This window comes from Rhipicephalus sanguineus, chromosome 1 (assembly GCF_013339695.2).
Source record: "Rhipicephalus sanguineus isolate Rsan-2018 chromosome 1, BIME_Rsan_1.4, whole genome shotgun sequence".
NCBI lineage: Eukaryota > Metazoa > Arthropoda > Arachnida > Ixodida > Ixodidae > Rhipicephalus > Rhipicephalus sanguineus.
In genome coordinates, this window is record NC_051176.1 from 337,229,766 (window position 1) to 337,254,728 (window position 24,963).

At 47.3% G+C, this 24,963-nt stretch overlaps 1 protein-coding gene across 1 annotated transcript in view; it reads right to left on the bottom strand.

Moving 5' to 3' along the window:
- LOC119379584 (frequenin-1) overlaps nucleotides 1–22,917 on the bottom strand; it is a 281,957-nt gene extending 259,040 nt beyond the window's left edge. The window contains exon 1 of the mRNA XM_037648888.2: nucleotides 22,409–22,917. Within this exon, the coding sequence (XP_037504816.1) occupies nucleotides 22,409–22,472 (64 nt within the window). The 5' untranslated portion in view covers nucleotides 22,473–22,917. The remainder of the gene's footprint in view (nucleotides 1–22,408) is intronic.
- Nucleotides 22,918–24,963: the final 2,046 nt, after the last annotated feature.

Sequence of the window (24,963 nt, forward strand, 5' to 3'; positions counted from 1 at the left end):
CTGGGGAAATACAGATAATTCTGTCCTTAAATGTGCATGTAAATTTAGTTACACGAGAGTTTCGTTCTTTCTTCGCACTTTCCCCCGTAAAAGTGCGGTCGGGATCGAACCTATGACCTTAAGCTCAGTAGCCAACAACGTATATCCAGTGGGGTTAACTAATTCTCACGGCGTTACGTGCCGAAACCACGGTATGATTAACACCAGGATAATTTTGACCCCCTAAATATAAGTACACGGATGTTCTTGCATTTCACGCCCCGCCACGGTTGTCTAGCGGTTATGGCGCTCGACTAGTGACCCGAAGGTCGCGGGATCAAATCCCGGCCGCGGCGACTGCATTTTCGGTGGAGGCGAAAATGTTTGAGGCCCGTGTACTTGGATTTAGGTGCAAGTTAAAGAACCCCAGGTGGTCGAAATTTCCGGAGCCCACCACTGCGGCGTCTCTCATAATCATATCGTGGTTTTGGGACGTTAAACCCCAGATTTTATTATTATTATATCTTGCATTTCACCCCCATCGCAGTGCAGGCACCGTGATCGGGACTCGAACCCGTGTCCTCTATCCACTGGGAGCCTGCGGCGACTCTGATGAAGGTTAAAGGGTGCCTTCGTTGCGCGAGATGTACAGGCAGCGTTACTCCGTGGGCCGAGTACGTGTCGCAGCTTAAGGGAGGACACCCTGATGAATATTCAGCACGGCCATTATGGCGGCTCTTTATCGTTCCATAGGCTCTCCGCTTCGATTATTCGCTTTCACCTTCGCCGCACAAGCCTCCGTGTTCGGGCCACATCACATGGTACGACGCCAAAAATACATGACCGTGCACTTTCCAGAGATTGAAGAGAGTGTCTTAATTTATTCTGCCGATAAACGTACATGCGTCACACACGTTCAAACCGGAAGGTTTAAGCGCTCCTGGCTTCGCCTTGTACGGGCAGGCAGTTCATAAGCATCGAAAGCAGCATTGACAAGTTTGAAGTCGTGCAAGCGTGTTGATTTAATGCTGTCCCGCGTACGAGGTGAAATACGCGCACCCGTAAACTATACCCTTAGAAGCACAGTATACCCTTATAGCATGGGTATACCCTTAGTAACGCAGCTAAGTGACGTATCAGTATGTACTAATGTGCGTCCAATGAGTGGACACAGATTAATGGCATGCCGATGACGTCACTTAAACGTCCTCAAACTTTAGGCGCAGTTTTGAGGCAGCGTCATCGCGTATATTACGCTGATGGTCCCATTCACTTGCGAATTAAAGTTGTAATCACCTAATATATAATAAAACACCCGATGAGAAATGGTTGAACAGACAATGTCGCTTAAAGTGAATTGTTGCTGGAAGTCAATCCTGTAAATTCACAATTAACCTCGCTTCACAAAATTGACTTGGCCTCACGTTTGTAGGGCATCTTAATTTTTTTTAGCTTTCCTTCGTGCTCCTTTAATTTCGTCTGTGCTTCCTACACTCTTATTCAGGTGCCGCTTAAAGTGCTAGATATAGCCAGGAAACCGGACATATTTGGTCTGGTTTCCTGGATATAGCCAGCATTTAACCAGGACCTCGACCCGATTAAGAGTGTACCATTCATTTCCTTACGTGCGCTTTCGTTATTCCTATCTTCCCCTCCATTTTCTATTCCGTCCTCCCAAAAGATTAGGGAGGCCTCATAGTGCCCCTCTCGGTGGCAACTCTCAGCCTGCTCCGTTCCCATTTCCGATTCTTGGATAATAATAATAATAATAATAATAATAATAATAATAATAATAATATAATAATAATAATAATAATAATAATAATAATAATAATCAAACGTTTATTTATTTAATGTGCCCAGGAACAACCGTAAGGTCTTTGTACTGGCGCACGAAAAAAAAACAAAAAAACAAAGGCAAACATTCATAATAAAATATCAGGGATAAAAAACGTTATAAAATTGCACATATACAACTATGCGCAGGCAGAAAAAAAATATCAACAGTGTACGAGGCTATGTAAGTACAGTGCAAAGCTCGGAGCAGAACAACGACTGGGAGCTGTGAAAAACATCGAGCTCCAAAAAGTAAGCATTGTAAAGACGTTGTACCCTGCCAATGGTCGAATGTTCGCAGAGGCAGGCGGTTACATGAAAAGGTCTATTCTCTCTGGTCAGCTTACGTGGAATTCGGAAATTAAGACAGTTGAGCAGTACAGGGCAGGATATGATACCATGCACAAGCTTGTAAAGAAATAACAGATCAGCGCGATTTCGTCGGCAGCAAAGTGATGGCAATGATAATAATCCAGCAGCGTTAGAACGAGATCCAGAGTCATTTCTAGCGAAACGATGGTTGTAAATGCTTAGGAATTTTTTCTGGACTCGCTCAATGGCGTTGCTGCTGGAATTAGGAATGCCATTCCAGATCACAGATGCATACTCTAGTTGAGGAAGACATAGCGCGGTGTACAATTTTCGGAAGGGCACAGGAGAACGGAATTCTCTAGACATTCTGCAAACACAGCCTAGGGTGCGAAGAGCCCGCAAAGCGACACGCTCAGCGTGAGCAGAAAAGTGTAAGGTGCTATCAAAAAGAACACCTAGATCATTGATCTCACATACCTTACACAACGACACAAAATTGACAGAATATAAAAATGGCACACTAGATGTTTTTCGAGTGAAACTCATTACCTTGGTTTTTGAAATATTTAGGGAGAGGTTATTGCTCCTGCACCATTCAGAAAAAGAACACAAATCAGATTGCAGCAAGCGACAATCTATAACTGAATGAATTTCCTTAAATACCTTTATGTCATCGGCATGCAAAAGGAAAGAAGAATTCCGAATGACAGAAGAAACATCATTAACATAAATTAAAAAGAGTAGTGGGCCCAGTACCGACCCTTGAGGAACCCCACTAGTAGCTTTATACAAAGAGGACGTTTGCCCATTAAAGGCAACGTAACATAATCTATCAAGAAGATAGCTATGGAGGAGATTCACAATTGAAGAATCAACATCAAAGTGTGCAAGTTTATCCACAAGCAGCGAATGGCTGACAACATCAAAAGCTTTGCTAAGGTCACAGTAAATAGCGTCAACCTGTCCTCTCTGCGAAATAGGCGTGGAGACTTGCATCATGAAACTGGCAAGATTAGTGACAGCTGAGCGGCCAGCTAGAAACCCATGCTGATTCACAATCAATGAATTTTTTACATCAAAAGACAATATTTTGTGAAGAGCAAGCTCAAAGATTTTGGATGCGGCACAAAGAAGGGAAATAGGGCGGTAGTTCGAGACGTCACTTTTACAGCCAGACTTAAACACTGGGAAAACACAAGCAGTTTTCCACATGCTAGGAAACGTTGAAGCATGCAGACACTTATTACTGGTACAAGTATACTGCAATAGGCTTTTAGTATGGCAGAAGGGATGCCATCTGGGCCAGCTGAAAAGGATGGTTTCAAGCGCTTTATGCATTCTGAAATGGAATCTTCATCTAGCGACACAGCATCAGCTGAGCCAACTGCCTTAACCTGTCGACCGTTACTAGCTACAGAGGCTGGAGACTTATAGACAGATGAAAAATGCATGGCAAAACAGTCAGCAACGGCTTGAACTTCTACTCCATTTGGGTCCAGTATCCTGAAGGACTCGCCACTTTTGCTCGACCGTTTGCGCACATACTTCCAAAACTCAGCCGGACTGTCAGACGCGCTTTTTTCTAAAAATGAAATATATAGACTGTGATCCCGTTTATAAAGGCGTTTACAAATAGTACGAAAACGACAGAATTCTTCCTTCAAATGAGTTGATGCAGAACGTTTATACTTCCTGTGTGCACGATCTTTATGTTTCAGTGCACTTATAAGTTCTGATGAGAACCAGCAGGGATATTTACAATGATGAGGTGTATACTGGGGAATGAACTTGCGCATGCTGGTCAAGATAAGCTCTGTAAACTGATCGACTTGATCATCAACATTGGGTTGATGCTTAAGCGAAGGCGTTGTGGTCTGATGGGAATTATACTAACCCCTCAAATATTCATACTAGAACAAGAAGAGCCCTAGAAAACGAAGTCAGTCTCCTCAGCACGTTTTTCCCAGACCTCTGGGAATAATAATAATAATAATAATAATAATAATAATAATAATAATAATAATAATAATAATAATAATAATAATAATAATAATAATAATAATAACAATAACAATAATAATAATAATAATAATAATAATAAGCAGAAAATCCAGTGGGAAATAAGTACCTGGCTTTAACAGCATCAACATCGTCATTCTGTTCGAGGATATTTTCTCACGTTACTTTTTTGTTGCTTCTTTATCTCCTGCTTTATGTGCACAGACTTGAGGACAGTTGATGGCGCTTCCCTACTAAGGCGCCACTCTTCGCGAGTTTCTCTATGCGCTGGTTGCATTTACAAAGACGGGGAGGGAGGGGCAGCTAATTACACGTCGCTCACACCTACTCTACTGTATATCACAGGAGGCACGCAGCTGCGCAATGGCGCTTCAGGATAGTGGCGAGTTGCAATAATTAAAACGAGTTATTAGACTTCAAACGCCACAAGGCGCTTTTAACGCCTTACTTCCACACTGCAGCGAGGACTAGCCTCGTCCCTAAGACGCCTCTCTGATCTCGGTGAAGGCTTGGTGTTCGTACCGAGTAAGCGCGAGACAACAGCAACGTATGCAGTAACCTGAGCAGAAAAGAAAAAAAAAAAATGAAAGGTTGCTAAGCTTAAGCGAAGGCGTTGTGGTCTGATGGGAATTATACTAATCCCTCAAATATTCATACTAGAACAAGAAGAGCCCTAGAAAACGAAGTCAGTCTCCTCAGCACGTTTTTCCCAGACCTCTGACCGGAAAATCGAGATAGGAGCGATGACGGTCGAATGTGTGGCATACGCCACCAACTGTAGCTCGTCGTCATTACCAGAATTTGTCGATCTAAAATGAAAGGTTGCTAAGCTTAAGCGAAGGCGTTGTGGTCTGATGGGAATTATACTAACCCCTCAAATATTCATACTAGAACAAGAAGAGCCCTAGAAAACGAAGTCAGTCTCCTCAGCACGTTTTTCCCAGACCTCTGACCGGAAAATCGAGATAGGAGCGATGACGGTCGAATGTGTGGCATACGCCACCAACTGTAGCTCGTCGTCATTACCAGAATTTGTCGATCTATTCGTCTAGTACGTTTTAGATAAAATAAACCGTAGAAAAGAAGAATTAAAGTCGTACAAACAGGCGGTAGGACTAAAAATAATAATAAAAAAAAACTAAACTGTGCGTTCCTGCTCTCAATAGTGACGTGAAGTTCTTATTTCCTATTTTTCGAAAAGTCATTCTCGAGATCAGCACTGATGTTTCTCGAAGCCTGACGCCAAATCCCCTTCAGAAAATTCTCATATCCATAACATATGGGAAAGGCCTTCTCTGAAATGGCGACGTTAGGTGACATTTTGTTAACCACCCCTTTCCCCCCAGCTCCAACCTTGTTCACCACATCGGCCCATAGGAAGACTAAATTTCGTGACTGCGCCCGCTAGCTGAGGTGAGTTTGAGACCCCTGTGCTATATCATAACGTTCTGCTGCTCAGCAGGTTCGGTTTCCGCATATGGCGGCTTGCATTTCGATGGGAGCTAAAATGATAAAAATGTGCTCGTGTACCTACATCCAAGGGCATTTTATTGAAATTCACCTGGAGCTCTGTCTTATGACGTCCTCCGTGATTCTAATGACTGTTTTCTTCAGGCTGTTGAATAAATATTGTTAATATGTTATACTATGCAGGAAAGCAGCAAAAACTTGTCGGGGGAATACTTAAGCAGTAATTCGCACGCATGGTGCGAGTTACTGCTTAAATGCTTAATAGAACGAATAACTGCTTAATAGAGCGAACCCCCGATGATAAATGCTTAAATGCAGATAAATGCTTAATATAGAGCGAACCCCGATGATCTAATTATTAGCCTACAATTGCAGTTATAATTATGTTCTTGGCAATGCCAACTTGAGCTCGGAGCTGCGGCACCTTCTCGGCCCGTGGCAAGACAGCGGTTGTGCGATGCGCAACACAAAATCGCATTTGGTGTTCTCGAGGAACGCTCGACCTAACGAAAGTTTGTGAATGACTATTTTGTGTATATATGTGTGTTTGTGACTGTACGTACTATTTGTGTGTAAATGTGATCACTGTATATATCATAGTCATCACTCGACTCCTGGAGTAGCAAGCCAGGCGATAAACCAGGCTAACATCTCCGGGAACTACAATTAAGATTATTATCTATCTCTTTCAAGTGATCGCTGCGTGCCACATTGTGTACCACGGGTACTCACTTGTATACGCGAGCCATTTTGCTTCCCTCGTAGCACAAACGAGATGGACAAACGTTAGGCAATCTTACTATACTGCCATCGCCCCTGTCCTCATTATGTCGATAGGGAAACATCCCATGTTTTTTTAGAATACGCAGTGGAAGAGAGAAAAAGCGGTGCCAGCGTAAATTACGAAATGTGCCTCCTTGCCATCTCTGGTTTCTCGCTGCGCTTTGCCTCATACTGCAGCAGCGCCACCACACTACGCCGTGGCTAGCGCCGCCGTCACACTCTTTCCCCTTAATAAGGCATACCATTCTCTAATCCTGCCGACGATACGGACGCGAGCGGTCCAGAGTATCCCCCTCGGGAAAGCACGCGCTAGAGGTAAACAGCCTCGCAGTAAAATATAGATGTTACGTGACGTGTTGATCTCCGCAATCGGTGCGCATCTTTCATCGTGCCTTAGCGCTGAGGAGCGTTGCTACGAGGTCGAGCGCGGTCTTGCTATTGAACACACTCTAATTCATGAATAAAACTTCCACTTGCTCTGGAAGATTTACCATGAAGGCTGAAGGATGCAACCGTCAGGGACATCTACAGCGTGCCTCTTGTCGTAATGCGTCATTTCGCCTCGCCGAGTCTTAAAATCTTCGCGGATACACCAATGCCCACAGTGCCTGGGTTATACATCTTTTTTTTTTCTTGAGCTTCGAGCGTCCCATGGCATCCTTCACTTCGTGTTACCACTGTGCTTGCTGAGAAAGAATCTTCACGAAAAGCAAGAAAAGTATATAGTAATGCTGTAAAACATTTGACGTCACTACTTCTGGACAACAGTTTTTTTTTTATGGACGAAAAAGACCACCGCCACACTGTGTGTTAAAAGCAACGTCCCTCATCCACAGTCTCACCCTTAGCGACTGACGACAAAATGTTAGGACTCGCAAGGACACCAAGGACGCCTGCCACAAAAACTCGCCTCCGCCGAAGCGCCACCGCGGTGGCGCTCTGTTGCGAGCAACAGCCGCGGTTCGCGAGTCATTTATCCGGCCGCACGAGAAATCCATTACGCGAAAACAGGCGCCTTCCTCTCATTCCCACGCTCTTCCTTTCTAGATGCTCTCCGCGAAGCCGCGCTAAACCCTTCGCAGGCGTTCAGCCGCATCGCGGTCTCGAAATGCAACCCAAGGTCGCGCGGAAGCTGAAGCTCGCAAACAGCGCTTAGCCAGCGACAACCCTTCCAGTAGCGTGCATCACGGGGACAGCCGCAGCTGAAAGCTCTATCGCAGTGCCAAAGTTCAAAAGGAACCGATGCCTCGGATCGATGGCATAATAACTCGTTACTGCTCAGTGAGACTTGCTTTGGCGCTATCTTAATGACATATTATAGTCTTGGTATACGCCCGCCGTCCGTTTTTAAGTCGTCTGAGAACCTGACCCACGAGACTGGGAAGGGGTAGGGCGAAGAGAAGCCAGGAGCCGGAACCATTAACGCCAATACTGTTACTTCTTCTGGACTATTGAAACATACATTAAACGAAATGCGAGCAAACTGCGTAATCTGCTGTGTGTCGTACCCGCCAGCGCCTGTAGTTTGTTCTGTTTTAACGCTAGCAATAAATTTTCAGCACTGATTTTAGCAACGTGCCAATCGTTCTTCTCTCATGCTGCGAGATTTGAAGCCAGCTTAGTCACATTAGTCGCAAGATCTCATACCAACATATCACCGGAGCTGGTCATGTTCGCGTATGACTCATGGTAAGCGAATGTCGTGGAGTCGAACATGAGTCCCTGCCTTGCAGATATTTAAGTAGCAGCATAGTGTTTGGAGGAAGGTTGTCATACCATGGAAAGGGCAGTCTTGCCGTATCAAAGTCGTATTAAGCAAAAAAACAAAAATAGGAAAAAAGAAATTGCTTTCGGCGCATCTGTGTGGGTGCCCTTATTTTCAGAGTTCTCCGTTGACATCACTGATCGCTTGATGTCAGCTGCCAAAGGTGCAATCGCGAATTTACGACACTGGGTTTCCAGGCTTTGTCCTACCTATATGAGAGACGTCGGCATGCAACATGCACGATATACGAATTTCCTCTCCATAATGTCCCACGTACAACTCAGGTCCCCTCCACGCAAACGTTCTCTCTGACCTTTTCGCAAGTGATGAACTTTGGCTCATCTCATTACCTAGTTGAGACAATAGTTTGCAGATGCCACTAAGTTAAGATAAGACACGCTTCTCAAGTTCAGTCTAATCTACAACCTCGGTTTCTCCAGTCCTTGTAGCTCAACAGTATTATCAGTGATACCATCTACACAACAACTAGAGCTTGCTTTTTCGAGCGGTTGTTTGCACACGTAGTGCTTCTATGCCGTATTATCATCGTCATGGCCTTTATCAACGACGACCTCAACCGTCTGAGTGAAACGAGACAGGGCCCCACGTACTATACACACCGCAGACATTCGACGCTCGCAGTAACAAGTTCGCCTCAAAGTCCACGCCGCGCCTCCCGTGCCGGAATATGTCATCACTGGAAACGTGCTGCAAACGACTGCTCGTCCAGCGTTCGCCGGCGCTGCGCGGAATTTGGAATACAGCGAGGTCGTGCGGTGCGTCGAGACTGCGTGCGACCGTAACGATTTTCGCGCCTCTGGAAGCAGCTTGCGTCGCACTCAGTGACGACGACGGGCAGCCGCAAATCGCGAAAGGCGCCTCTTTTTTCCCCCGACGCACCCCACTCACCATCTCCCCCAAACAAACCGCCCGCACGCCGCGGCAACCAAGCGGCGTCCCGAAGTTGTGTACGCGATTGCGGAGTTTTGCTAGCGCGCGCCGTTACACACGCCGCAGCAGCCGCGCCGCCGCGCTGCGAAGCTCACGGGAAGGCGAGCGCGTGCCCGCCTGATTACCCGCCGACGCGTGGCGTTGGTCAAACACAGAGCCCGCTCTCGGTTGGTTGCGTCGCAATCGCACCGACAGCAACGCGCTGCAGTGAATATAGAGACGAGGGGACGGCGGTACGTTCCGCGCGCGAAGGGGGAAAACAACAATAAAAAGGCACGAAGCAAGACGAACGAAAGCGACAAAGGCGCTCGGTAAATGCGCAATAAAATGTGCGAACATCTCACAAACAGAGGGAAAATGGAAAGAAGCGACGGTCCAGGCGTGCGGCGGGTTGGAGCGCGGTCTCCCCAGATCGAGCGGGCGTACTCTCGCTGATAAGAGAGTGAGGAGGGTGGTAATGCCGAGATGGCCGAGACGCGAGGGAGAAAGGTAAAGGGGAGCGCCACTGCCGGATCGGTATGCTGCGCATGCTCGACGGATCCCGCGTGAAAACCGCGACAGTATGCGCACATCCTCTACCCGAAAGTTTGTCCAGTTAGCATCGCGAGACGCGCATACAACAGGGGGGTGCGTGCGTGTGCGTTCGTGTGTGTGCGTGTTCGCTGGACCGGCAGAAATTCGAGCAATTAGGGTTGTATGCGGTGCGCCGCGTCGGAGCTGCAGGCAAGTTCATTACGGGAGGAAGCGAAAACGAAACAAATAAGCCGTCAGTTTATTTGCGCGCCTATATAGTCACCCACCACCCGTGCACACGGGAGCACCAGTCGTTATTGCAATGTGCGCGAATGCAGCTGCAGCACGGTTCCCGCGTGCATCTGTAAACCATTTCGGCTAACCCCGCTGGAATTATTTACTCGTAGGAAATGCTGACAGCTCGCTGCGCCCTGTTTACGAGCGTATGCCAAGGTGTTACTCGCTAATTGCGGCGTGGAGCGTACCGAGGTGGACGGAACATCGTCTTTGCGGTAAGTGTGCTTCATAAAAGACGGGGAAAAAAGAAAGAAAAATAGTCCGTTTATTTAGAGTTAGCCTCCATGGCGCCCTTTGCTCAATACTCGTCACATATAAAAAACAAAAAAAAACAGAGCTTTACGACGGGGCACAAAGGAAGAATCACACGTGCACACTAAACAGCTCAACTAGCCGGTTAGTCAATCAATGCTAAATATTCCTGCCATCTTGCACGGCTGGTGGCGTTACTTATAGGCGCCATCTATTACACAAGATAGCAACACGTCAAACTCTCGAGGGATCACTCATGTCATTACTGACGCCCCAGCAAGTCGATACGAGCAGGCAACTGCGTGTTAAGATAAATTTTGCCTCATTTCGTCAGTTTACATGCTAGCGTCACGCAAATCTTTTACTTCATTCTCGATGCGGTCATGAACAAGGCAGCCTTCCCCTAAATATTCCGATAAAATTTAAAGAACTTATTGAACTTCATTGTTCTGTCAACTGCACTTTCCGCCGTGGTGCCGTTTTGAATTCTTGCAGGCTAAAGCCTGAAGATGGAGCTCTAGCTGCACTGGTTACAGATTCATACAGTTAAATAGAGGAATGCAGATAACACCTGTGTACATAGATTTAGGCAAACTTGAAAGAACCCGAGGTTGTCGAAATTAATCCCAAGCCCTCCACTACGGCGTTACTCATAATCGTAAAACTACAGCAATTATTATTATTCGAGCACATCGAACACAAACCCGCGGCAACGCTAACCCGAGATTTTCGTTTTTCGTACCCTCGACTAAGAGCTGTCTAGCCGATGGAGAGATTTCTTTCTTGCGAACGATGCTTTTTTGTAGCATGGCACAATGTTTGACGCCGTCCTATAGTGCTTTTTTTGTCTTTTTTTTTTTGCCTTTTAGGACGTGCGTCGAAGGTGGTCGCGGACTCTAGAGAATGATAGCGGGACCAACCGGCCAGCGCGATCGCGGAAAAACTGAAGATTTATTACGGTTGCAAAGGCCGCGCCCAGGTTTTTTTTCTATATAGCTTGCTCCATTGCCGAGCGGCTGAGAGGCCCGGCTGCATGAGCCACTCCTACACCATTTCTATTTCTAATACACTGCCGATAAGCCAGGTGGATCCCTCGCCTTCGTCGCCCTCTTTCATAACCCTGTCGCCCGCAACACGCTGAAAAGGAAAAGTCGCATGACCGCTCACAAGACTTATTGTTGGATTTCCCGTTTATTCGTCAAAGTTCACGTGAAAATGTGAGGCGAAATTGTAGGGCTCCAATGAATGAACCTGGCAGACAAGGAAATGGTGAAACGACATGGGCCCGTAGTCACACACGGGCAAGAAAAAGTTGTATCTGCAACGTGTATAATTAGTTTGCTGCAAGACGCAAGCAGCGAGCACCTATTTCGAACTGCCATTTGTTTTGTAGACTAATGAAATAGAATTCACGGAAGTGGCGACCACGAAAAAATGACAGCACCCCGCTCACGCTTTCGCGCGCCACACGCAGGCTGTCGTCGTCACCGCCTGCGTTGTTGTGCAACTATACTGTTGTTGCGACACTGCACTGGGCCCAGGACTTCGCCGTCCGGCATCAACCTGATTGGTTCTATGTGCTTGTTTGCGGGCAGCCGTTCCCTGCTAGTGACAGCCACTGCGTCGTTTTGATTTGACGCTGCGCTATACCTATAGCTGCGCTAAGTGAGGGCAACAAGCCTTGGCAGAAAGTGGCAGAAACATATGCTTTGAAATAACTTTTAATGGTTATAACAAATAAGTTATAGCCAGATTGCTTTATCACAACCAAGATTAATTGTAAAGCTAGTTGAGGAGGCGACGAACAGTTCCTATCGTAGATGTGCAATACGCTGGAACAGGGGGAGCTTACAACTCTATTGCAAGGTTGAACTACGAGGGAGAAAGCCGGAAAGTTGCACAGAACTGCGCACTAAGCAGGACAAGATAAACAGTGCAAAAGGAAGGCCCCGGACTTCAGGAAAGCTGGCGCTCATTATCCTCGTGTAGGCCTGCGCCCGCACGAAGTTGCTGATGCCGGTTTCTCCGAGAGCCAGACGCATCCGCCTTCCGACGTCAAGGGCCTGCTGGGAGGCGTCCGAACGGGTGGAAACCATAAGATCAAACTTAGTGCTTCTTACTTAGCCCTATTTCCATGCGAAGGGTCTTAGTCTATCCGAAACCGACTAAGGGCTGGAAATCATTACGAGTGCAGACGAAGCTTCAAGGGTATGCGGAAAGCCTTGGCTACATACAGCATTGGCACGTATGTGGTTGAGGCGAATGACGGAAGGATGACCCGAAGGTAAGAAAAAAAAAAACAATATTAAGGAGGATGAGAACATATAATGGAAAGATAAAATCAATTTAGACAGATAAGTTATTCTTTCAGAACTTCATTGTCATTAATTCCACCATCATAGTTTTAACTTTAGGAGAGGAAGTGAAGGTCAGAGTTTCATGTTTGGATTCCGCGCTGTAACTTCAGCACGTGAACGTCAGTGTCATGTCAGGTATTTTAATGTCTTTTCGCGTATTTTGGCCGTATTGGTTCAATGAAATTTTTCAGAAACCTACTATGTTATGACTTTGTGTCCCTTAGAACACAACGTAAATAATTTTTAGCGACAAATGATTTCAGAGACAAACGCGTCTCCGAAACACAACCTTCCTCGAAACCAGCCAAATCGGCTCACACAAACACGCTTTTGTTAGCCCCCATACAGCTTACGGATCATGGGCCGCGATGGGATATTAGGGACCTTTAGCTTTTACGTATACTTTTAAAACGATAGTCTTTCTTGGGATACTTAAACACAGAAATTTTGGTCTGTCTGTCTTTCTCTCTGTCTGTGTGTCTGTCTGTCTGTCTGTCACACGATTCAGCCACCCGGCCAAAGTTTAAGCACTTGCTGAACGCCCAGCTATCTTGAACTGGTATCTGCGTTCATGCTTGTGAACATTGTCGATCAAGAAGCAAATATTACGCATGTCTGACGCGCAATATCAATACTTAAGTATTAGTTGTTGTGTTCCTTTACCAGAAAAGACATAGATACGTAATTCTAAAGACCCCAGTGTTTCTTAGGCTGCGCTGAAAATGCGACGCTATGCACGAAAAAGCCCCCTGCCGACGATATGGTGCTGCCACCTGGCAGTGGCCCTGGAAACAGCATCACGGGTGGCCGCGGATGAGACCAGGACTCATGTAGTACGGCCGGCAGAAGACTACCGTCTTTCGACGACACTGACATCGAAGCACGCAGATACGCGGCCAATTTTTTACCGTTTCCGTGTTACCGGAATACCGCATTGCGCTTACCGTCTTACCGGAACGCATGTTTTAGAAAAGTTTTAGCTCCCCATACGTAAACGTATACGGACGTACGTAAACGTATACCTTTACGTTTGCGCAAACCACTAAATGGTGATGATTACTGCATTTAAACTATATTTAATTTAGATAATATTGAATTACCGCTGCGGCAAAATCACAAGAGTGGTTTTTAGCGTGTGCAGTATCCCGGTATACGCAAAGGGTTGTGGGAATACCGGTTTACTGGACGATGGTGTCGACATCTTGTGGCGCTTCGCGCAACCAAAGTCATGGACACGTTTGTTTTCGTTTAGTTTTTGAGGGAAAAAAATATTGAAAAGGGCAACTCATTTGTAATTATGCCACTGATTTACAGCGGAAGTAGAATGCACAATGTTTCTGCAATAACAATTTTATGCTTGCATGGTTGGCCTCGCTAGACGGCGCCACCTATCCAGCCTGTCAGGGGCTTTAGGCCTCTCACGTTTACGGCTTCGGTATTCTAGATCGTTCTAGTTTCGGTAATCCGGCTGAAACTAGGTGATAGTAATTGGCGCTCGCATTTCGGCTTATTTTGACTGGGCGGCTAGAGTCTCTGCAAAGCGGATATCGCTAGTAGCCACGAACGAAGGTGGATTTGCGAGATAGGGCCGTAAACGTAAAGCCTATCCGGCGAGTAGTTTACGTTCCGTAAAAGTCTACGTTCCGTAAAGGCCCGCGCATGCGCAAGTTCCTGCCGGTTCCGGTAACACGGTAACGCAAAGACGTATACGTACAAGCTAAAAGCCCCTCAACATGGCTTTATACGGAACGTCAAGGCGATGCCGTCGACAAGTTTTCGCTTGGAGGGTAATCGTTATCGCAATAACAGTTACAATGATACTAATTCCCAAATAGGCGTCACCAAAAATGCATTCGCATTAGCGAGAAATTGTGCAGGAAACGGCATCGCAAGCCGCGCTCATCAGTTCGTGCGCGACTGCATCAAGACGGCTCATTTCGGCTGCGACTCCAGATCTCCATTTGGATTCACGGCGCCGCGGCAGACTCGCTAGCGCCCCCCGCTTATGGTCCGTTTTAATACCTTGTTTTTAACGTCGCGTTAAGTATTCGCGACTCTCTTGATACGCTGTTATTCCCGGTGCGGCAAAGAAAAGGACTCAGGCGTGGCGTATTAAAACGGCGAGGTTGGCAGAGCCTCGTGGAGTCTGCGTTTACGATTCCCTCGCGACGCGCCTTTTGTGTCGCAGAGCCCCAAACCCTTTACCGGATAAACAAAAAGACCAAGAAACAGCGTGAATTAGTCACGGGGTCTGCAACTCCGTTTCCCTTCTGATGCTTCCCTGCACTAGGAAAATAAGGACGCTCAATTCCTTCATACTCGGCGACTTAGAAAAAAAGGATCTAGATGCGAAGAAGAGGAAAGATGATCGAAATCCTAAATGAAGTGCCAGAAAGAACATCGAAACCTAAATAAGGGAGGCACATAACGGCAGGCATTTCGAGGACGTCATTTCGCGTCAAGTTTTTTTCTTTCTTGTGCATCAGCGTTTCTGTGCTGTGTGTGTGTGTGTGTGCGCGCGCGCGCGCGCGCGTGTGTGTGTGTGTGTGTGTGTGTGTGTGTGTGTGTGTGTGTGTGTGTGTGTGTGTGTGTGTGTGTGTGTGTGTGTGTGTGTGTGTGTGTGTGTGTGTGTGTGTGTGTATGCGTGCGTGCGTGCGTGCGTGCGTGCTCGGTCACGCAACGCGCTCGTTACGCTTAGAAGGTGGGACATTGCGTTTGCAGGATTATGTCACTAAAAAGAGAAAAATAAAGAAAAAAGACCCGCAAGAATAACAGGGTGCATCCGTCGACTTAAAGTAGGTCCCAGCTGCGTCGTTTGACCTGGCTACAAATCAATCAGGAGTGGCGGAGACAACTTTATGGAGAAATCTTCTGCGCTCTCTCAGAAGATAGCAGAGCAAAAACTGTAGTTATATCAAGTCGCGATAAGCGGCTTGATAGCTACTTATTGCAAGAGAAAAGGAAACAGACACAGTTTTTGCGCCAGTCCTTCTTTAAAATTGCACGTGTACCATTTAAGTCAATTAGTCTATGACACACTAAGACACTTTCAATGACATCATATAACTTTATACATACTTTTGAAGTGAGCTATTGGAAACAGTGATTCGCGCAGTTCATTACGTGAAGGTGGTTAAAGGCATCCTGAAAGACTTATAAATGATCATCGACTGATGTCATAGTCAGAGATATTTGCCTCACAAATCAATTGCCGCAAGAATTTCTCTAATCCGTAAAGAACGAGCGCAGTTTCAGGGACTTGAGTGCTTTCTCTGTTCTCTCATCCCGACGAGGGATGAGGGAGGGATGACACGAGGGAAAATAGTTACGTCAGCGCGCTTCATGGCCTTTAGCGCACGTGATGAAACGCAATCGCTCTCTCCCGTTGCGTGCGATTCGCGTGCGCGAATGTGGCTCGCTGTGTAATGTTAGCGGACTTTGAAGCGCGGCGCCGGCACGTGGCGGTACCTCGTGGCCAGACGCCCACGTGATCCAAAGGGTGCTCTTAATTCGCGTGAGCTATCGGCCAATAGGAGCAATCTGCTGTATGACGACATGCAGGTGGCGCCCCTCCCATGGAAAGAGTCAGGCGGACCTTTGTATGAAGAGAGCGCACTTGAGAAAGTGGAACTTTCGCACTCCGCTTGCAAACGCTCCTTGCCATGCACGACTGCAATATTTGGCTGAGCTGTTGGCGGCAGCGTCTGCTTTCCGCTGTATGTGTTTTTTCACCAAGCACGACTGTTCATGATCGCTTCAGAGTGCTACAGGAACAAGCGTTATGAAAGGAGGGCTGTGGGTTAGCTTCCACTTTCTTGCGTTATTTAACGCGCACCACACCGACTGCGCGGTGCGCCAGAGTTCGTGTGTTCCAGAGCCCTAGAAGAGCGTTTAACGCGCCGAGAAATTGAACCATTATGCGCCTAGCGCTCTATGTAGACGGCCACAACCTATAGACGTCTTGCGGCGGGTACTTTTTCGGCTTTGTATGCTCAACGCTTCAAGTACTAATTCGAAAATTGAGTGCTGATGAGCAGGCGTTCATGATGGCCACTGAAGATAGAGTAACTGGCGCGCAGCTACAGCTGAACGGGCTCCCGACTAATTCTGATCGTTCGCAGTCCTTGAGCCTCTACTTGTGCACGCAGTATGATTCAAAGTGAACGCGACCATAATTATGTAAGTATCTCTGGCGACGTCTGCAACTTGCGTGAAACATTCACGAGCCGGCCACTGCGTAGAACTAAGCTAGTGCAGCGCATATACGCAGAAGATAGAGGAACTAAAGCGGCGCATACGTGCCAACAATCAGGGTTGCCAGGTCGAAAACACACACACACACAAAAAATCGCTAGCAAATTGGAAAAACTAGCCAAAAAGTAGCGAACTTCAGCCAAGGACAACAAAAGTAGCTAAAAGTAGCCATGCGTGCTTGGAAACAAGACCAACGTTTTTTATTTAAAAGACTAAATGCAAAAGCCTTTAGGCGGAAATGTAAATACGCAGAGCACAAACCACTCAAAATCGGAATTGCTGAGGTTAAAGCATAAACTGTTGGCTTTAGCAATCATTTCGTGCAGCATGAAGTTTCTTCCGCTGTTGCAAAAATGACACTCTCTTCATGCGTCTTGCATGGCTTTTCTTAAACGGGCTCGATAACGACAATAAAGGTAAAGTATACGACATGAGTGTCCTCAAAATTGCAGTTGCTGGGATTGGAGCATAAGCTATAGTCAATTTCGCGATAATTTCTTGCGTGATGACGAAGTCCGAGCAGTTAGTCCTCCAGAGTCGCAGTACATAAATAATACTTACAAATGGCAAGCAGTTCATCTGATATCCAATTTCTAATGTCGATGAGTCCACAGCACCAGGGGCGTATCCAGGGCACATCCAGGGCACACCGGGCCTGTGCCCCCTCCCCCCTCCCCCTCGGTTTTTTTTTCTGCCACGATATACAGAGCGCAAAATGACATTCGACCACACTTACCTGGCCGGACCCCACGTCGGATCAAGGGTGTGCCCCCCCCCCCCCCCCTTAAAAGTTTCTGCCTACGCCACTGCACAGCACCCTAGATGCGCAGCGTTTTCCATTGTACTGTTCTAATCCAACTATACGGTTGAAAGTCGCATTCAGATATAGGGGGCCTGCAAAATTAAGCACCATGCAACAGTTTTCCCTGGGTCCCAGCCACGTATTTAAAGGCTTTTTGTTTTTGCGCGCGAGGCCTGCTTGACTGGCAGGTTATAAACGAATTTTTAAATATTTATTTTATCATCTCCAACACCGACCCTTACCCCTGCTTAGACAACCGAGTCATTCGTTTAATTAAAGCTCATTCTGTGTGTAATGCAAGTGCTCAATTCAGTTTTGGGAGCTGGAAGCGCGCTTTGGCCGCCATGTTTTGGCACAACATGCTCGAACGCCAGCGGCTTCGACGTCACCAGATATTAATTTGGCTCTAACCGAAGAAAGGAGCCAAGTAGCCAAGGCGCATTTCCTGTCGCCACCAGCCTCAGAAAGTAGCCAAATTGGCGCAAAGTAGCCAAACCTGGCAACCCTGCCAATAATTCCCCGCAGTACTGACTCAGTTTCTGTGCCGTCTACGTGGATGTACACAAATTCAGTGGTATATCAAAATCGATGTTTTTATGCATGTTGGTATTGCGTATCGTTGGAAATATATTGTATTATTATTTATTACGACGTCCTGCATTCCTGCCTTCTCGTAACATACCAGCTCGCGGCATGAACGAAGCGAATGTGCACGTAATAAAAGAGAGGCCACGAGTGCGTAATGGGCACCGCCAGGGGCGCAGCCAGAAATTTTTTTCGGGGGGGGGGGGGGTTCAACCATACTTTATGTATGTTCGTGCGTGCGTTTGTATGTGTGCGTGCCTATATACGCAAGCAAAACTGAAAAATTTCGGGGGGGGGGGGGGTTTAAACCCCCCCAACCACCCCTTGGCTACGCCCCTGGGCACCGGTATATCGTAAACACGCTAGATGAGTGATTGCACTGAAATTCCAGAGGAGGGTCAACGCCCTTTATATACTTCACAGGCCGAACTTGTGTCATCATAAAGCAATCATGTCTTGATGCGCTTTCGGCAACAATGAAAAAAAAAAGAAAAACTGACCGAACGGCCAACGGCCCTGTCGCCTTACACGATCCACCACATAACGAAACTTGTTTCACCGCATGCGCTATACACTGGAGCACGAAATGTAACAAGCTCGTCGCTTAATCGTCGAACAGGAGCGAAAGCAAACAGGCGAGGCAATACTAAACTAGCGGTACGCCAAAAAGTGCAGCATCGCAGCAATGGTTTCGCAATGAGCGAAATGGGAGCCTGAGATAAGAGTTGTTGGTCGTATACGTGTATATATATATATAGTCCGCGCACGGTGGACGCAGTAATGTTATTTCACCAAGCCACTCATGACCATCACCCGCTTGGGCAACGCGAAGAATTACAGCAGGCTTACACGGACGCTCCGCGTCCACGAAAGCTACTTCAACGATAACGCGCAGTCTGTCAAAAAAAAAAAAAAGAGTTTACGCGACGCGGGATTTACGCAAGAGCTGAGTTCTAGCGAAGGCTGCGCGAACTGTCGCCTCGAAAATGCGCCGTTTGAGCGTAACATTAGGTAGCCTTTGCGAACTGTAAGGAGGTTCGTTAATTTTAAGCTAACAACTATCTAAAAATGTTAAAAAAAATCGTATTTGCCGCTGTCCGCCACGTAGGTACAGTGGTTAAGACGTTCGGCTGCTGACTCAAAGGTTGCCGGTTCGGTCCCGGCCGCGGCGGTCGCATTATGATGGAAGCGAAATGCTAGAGGCTCATGTACCGCGCCATGTCAGCGTACATTAAAGGGACACTGAACAAAGTTTTTGCCGCCGAGTTTTTCAGCCTAACTGAAAGATTGGGTGCTCAAATCGGTAGACACAACCTTCATTTCACACAGAAGCTAGCGGAAAAGCATGAATTTACTGCGTTTTTCACAAACAGCCGCACATGAACCCTGCATCAGCCGCAGTGGATTTGACGTCAAGGCTCACGCTGGCGTGCAGCCGCCGCACGCTGACAATCCTCCAAAAATACAGAAAATTGGCCAAAAATATGTGAAATTGGATTTTGTTTATCTGAACAGTCGTATCTTTCGAGTAGAGTTTCGATGCTTTCGTCATTTTTTCCCGATTTTTGTTCGGAATCCCTTTCAAGAACCCCAGGTGGTCGAAATTTCCGGAGTCCACCCGCCAGGCCTCATAAACATATCGTGTTTTTTTTTTTTCGCGTAAAACCCCTGATGTTATTATTATATTTGCCGTAATAACAGAGCACAATAAACTTCTCTGGCCGACTGTACCACATACGTAGCATGCATGGCGCCGTGAAACCTTCGCGGCCTTTTCGTGTGAGCGCGTTTGACAAGGAGGACGGCGACAAAGCATCAGGCGCAGTGCTATAAAATCTGAGCGGTACCATAAGTAACACCACATCCAGACAGGGCCGCATGATGCCTCCGCATCTTCCGGGCCGGGTATCCAGTTGCTTGGCAACGTATACGCGCGGAGCATCAAGCGCCCACGTCCAGTTCTGCGATTATAGCACGTTTTCCGTTCCAGTCAGGCAAATGCGCAGCGCGGGCCCCATCTCGCACACATACTGCAGCGCTTTCACGGACTCTCCAGGAACATAACTGGGCCGGTGTTTTGATGAGATGCGTTATGCTTGATTACACAATAGACGTATATCCACAGCTCGCGGTCAGTATGGTATGCGAGATAAAATGAGCGGAGTGTCGCTCTCACCACTGGCGAAGCGCCAAAGGCGTTAGCATCGGGAAAGAAGCCTCGATACGAAACACCGGCCCTACTCTTCAAGTCAGTTCTAATTATCGAACTAGACGTTACGAACATGACAGTTAGATAATATAACTACTAAGCAAAGGACTTCCGCGTGCGTGCAGAATGTAGCCGCCTTCTCAGATTCCTTGTAGTGTATGAAACCGCTTATATTGGCCGAAACACACAGCAGAAACAGAAATTGACATCATAGGCTTCAGCGTTGAAGCCACATTGTAGAAGTTTGCTCAGAAATATCTGCTTGGGACTGACGCAGCCCACTTCCGGTAAAAGGCATATGTTGCAGCTTTCAGATTGCGTATAATAACAGCTATTTCTACACAAGTTCTCACACGAATTTCGGAAATGGCTAAGCGTAATCGTGAGTTTCGAACTCTTATTTTTGGTTTTTTTTTCTTGCGTCAGTCTTCGACCCGGAGTGCGGAAAAACACAAATACTTACCAACCAGGTCTTGTAATTAGCGGTGGTAAGGATCCAAGGCCATTTGCTTCTCGGCAGTGGCCGTTAGAGCCCAGTCAATAGCCATTAAATAAATTTTATAAACAAAACTCCTAAGCGTGATCGAGATTTATCGCCGTAAAAAAATTACTTTTCGCTGACTCGCGATCACACGATGAGTTCCTGATGGCGAGTTTTCTCGTTTTTTTTTAGGCTTTCACGGTGAAATAGCCTTCTGCGCAGTTAGGAGTGCGAGGTTTGACAGCACCCTTACAATGTGCTGCTTCTTTCCTCGCTTAAGCATGCGAAAACTTACGCGATAAAAACTGAAAGCGGGCTACAATCGACGAGAAAATGGCGAGGACTGCGCACAGAAGCAATGAAAATGTGGGAAGCGCTTTTTTTTTTTTCATTTTACTCAAGCGAGAGTCGTACCGGAAGGAACAGGGCCATTTCCTTCCGCCTTTTTGTACGTGACCAGAATTAATGATCCTATTGCTGCGCATCCGTTTTCTTAGAGTTTAAAGCAATAAATCACGCGCACAATGGTTTGAAAGAAAAAAGTGTGCATATAAATACACAGGAAATAATGGTAAAGAGTTGCCATCGAAGAGGTCCGATGTTGAACAGTTGTTGAACATAGGGCCTCGCGGCTTTCTCTAAAGAAAAAAAAGAAGGATTGCTTATTGCGATCGCTACCTTGAACCCAGAACACCTGGGAGCGTAACATACTCCCGAAAATTAGGTACAGACTTAGTTTTTTTTTTTTGTTCGTCGAAATTACGCAACATTTTCACGCGCCCAACCATAGCATTCCTGACGGACGCTGACACTTATTTATCTCGCTCGCACCACGCCTTGTGATACTAGCAGCTTTGCGGCGAACAAGATCGAGATGCGATAAAAATGTGTTTGAACCATCCCATAGAAACTAGCTGGCTTTTGTCTAAGACAGGAAAAGAGTATGCGCACGGGAGTTCTAAGGATATTAGGATGCATGGTTTAGTGACGCTACAGGCAAAAAAAGCATTCATGTCTATTGGAGGAAGTATTTTAAAAAAATATTCAAATTGCAAACTCTAAAAAAGTTGCGCTATCGTGGAAACGTAAGGTCTGAGAAACATCCTCCTTCCTATCATGTCTATTGTGTGACGCAACTTAGGCGTGTCGCCAATAACTATTGCTAGTACAATTCTTGACGGAAAAAGAAGTGCAGATAGAAAAGTCAAATAAGTAAAATTGAAAATAGGTTCACCCTAACCAGGGTTGTAGAAAAACCAAAATTTTTTCGTCACAATAGTCGCTCGAACACACTAAGTGACTGCATTCAGATTTTTTTAAAAGAATTAACTCGGCTACCTTTTGGTAACAAAAGCTATAATAGAAACTCTTTCGACAGGTAAAGCTAGACGGCAACTGCATACAAGACAATGTGCATTGTAGATCGGGAGAACACCCCCTCCCCCCTACAAATGTTACTTAAAAGCTTAAACCCAAACGCAGGTGAGCGATCAAAAATTTTTCGCGCAGAATGATTAAGGAAAAGAAAAAAGCATGTACTTACAGTATGTCTCGTTGACCAGCTTGAAAAGGCGCTCGGCCTTCAGTTTGCTGTTTCTCTTTCCCATGTTCGCAGCGGTCAGCGCGCGTCGAAGTTGTCGCCGAAGAAAATGAAAAGCAGCCGATGACAGCGAGAAAGAAAGAATATTTTGATCGACGGCCGACTCGCAGTCGAAAAGTTCCACTGCTTCTAGCCTTGCTGCTTTCTACTACTCGACAGTCACCAAAGTTCGAAAGTCGCCGAGCGACTTCAGCCGACGGAGCGGCGCTTTCTCACCGTCGGTTCTTACAGTCGCGGTCGCAGTGGCCGAAACAAGCCGTAAGTTTCTTCGCACAACTATAGCAGCGGGGAAGAGCAGCGGCGCGAAAGGAAAACAAACGTGCGCGTCGATGCTGCACTCAAGAAGGCTAGCTAGCACAGTGGCGCGCAGATGTCGTCAAAAATGCCTCGCACTGTTAACGATAGACAGATGACGGAAGAGGCACGCACGGGCCCGTGTCCGCTAGGGGCTGCAGCCAGCCGCTGAGGCCAGCAGCGCCAAAGCCGAGCGTGCGCTGCCGCGGCCAGCACGAGACTCACTGGACCGATCCGATTCGTCGGTGCTGCCCCGCGCGATATCCCCCCTCTCCCTTTCCCCCACGAGCGCGCCGCTCCTGGGTTCGCAGCTCGATGCTCCCGAGGAGCAAAGAAGCGCGCGCCTCGCTCCCTCTTTCTTCGCTTGGCGCGCAAACTCGGGTTCTCTCTTCGCCATTTTTTCCCGTTCTTCGCTTCTCACCCCCGAGAGAAGGGTGAGGCGCTCCGAGCGCCCTCTTCCCTACTTCCTTCCACTCGTCCCTTCTTCCCCTTTGGTTCCCCTTCGAACCAAAGCACAGAGGACGACGCGCGCGCGAAGTCGTGGAACGCGCGTGCTGCGTAATTTCATGCGAGTCACGTGACTCCTTTCCCCGTGACGTAGGCAATGACGTGAAAAAAAAGGGAAGAGCATCGGCCGCACGCCAGCCTGCCCGAGCGCTTATAGGGAGCGTTTCTTGAGGATTCGCGAAGGAGAGGAGCGCTTCTTTTTCCTTTTAAATTGGACAAGGTTCCTCGCGTGGTTTCGCGCGGCAAGTGGGGACGAAGTGAAACGCGAGACGGCGCTACCTAACAAGGCTCCTCGGAGACCGGAGTCAAAGTAATGGATGCGAAGAGAGAGCACGAGCGGCGTGTCGGGGTAAGAAAAGGCACTGAGGTGAATACAAAGCTGTAAAAGAGATTCACGGTTGGAGTAAGTGCGCGTATTGCGCCGAGTGAACGCACAAACGAAGAAAACAGTGAAGCGCGCAACGCGCCTCCTTTCGCGGAACCGTGCGCTCATGTCACAGAGAAAAATGAGAGGTGCTACGCTGAAAAAAAAGTTGGGGGCAGTTACGCATTAGTATTGCGAAGACAAAGGAAGCGGCGAAGCTGGTGGCGTTGCCCTCCTCTTTCTCTTCCTCCTCACCCTCACTTCCCTTTCCCACCCCTTGCTATTCTATACTATACAAGACAGCTCCACTAACGTGAAACCTGGGGACGTGCGAAGCCCCGGTGTTTCCCACAGGGACACGTGAATAACAAGGAGAAGATAGCGTCCTCTAATTGCTACACGCAGCGGCCAGCTCCCATCGCAGACTGCGTCTATCGCAGAGCGAGCGAGGAACTTTATTGAGCGTCTATCGCAGAAAGAAAGTTTTTCCTGACCCAACGCGCCGTCTTATTTGCCACTCGGACAAGCGCAGGTGGCGCTGTCTCTCGCGGGCGAGGGCGCGTTCTCGCGAGCTTTTCCTGAGCGAACGCGCCGTCTTATTTGCCATTTGCTTTAACGTGACGGGCGACTACAGGAGACACCGTGATGGGTTACGACGACAGGAGACGCCGACAGCCCGAGCGCATAAGGTGCTTCGCACCTAAAAAATAATAAATTGCTACAGTTATGTGGCTCGCTATGTAGCGCTGCCGGTAGCGCAGGGCGACGCAGACGCTATAGCTGTACGAATTGTGTCGGCTCTTTGAGCAGCTGCTCTGAAGACGACGACCCGTGGGGGCATACAGGTTGACCTAGCCCATATATGACATACACTAACTTGAATATTTTCCATGCCATGCAATTACGAAGCCTGCGCCCGGGGTTGTTCGCTGTAGATTATTGCTGAAAGTTGTTTTGAGGTTGAATTCTCATGCATACGCCGGCAGCACGGCCCGTTTTCCCAGCTTTGGTGCTGTCTGCTTGTAAAACGAACACGAAGTGTTGCAGTGGCAGACTTTTTTACCGAAAAGCTTGGGGCTAGCATTATTGTAAATAAATAAATAAAATATTGCGGGATCATATCCTGCGGTGCTTATGTGCGCGCTCTCAGCGAATAATAAAGTCCACACGAAACATTCGAGGCCAAGCCACCCTTGAACAGCTGCAACGTGCGTCCCTGCTTGTCTACTTGCGATGACGGGGCGTGGCAAATATGTCGACAGATATTTTATCGGTAGAATAGAGTTCAACCTACACACGAGACCATGGGTCCGCAAAATAACTTTAAGTCATT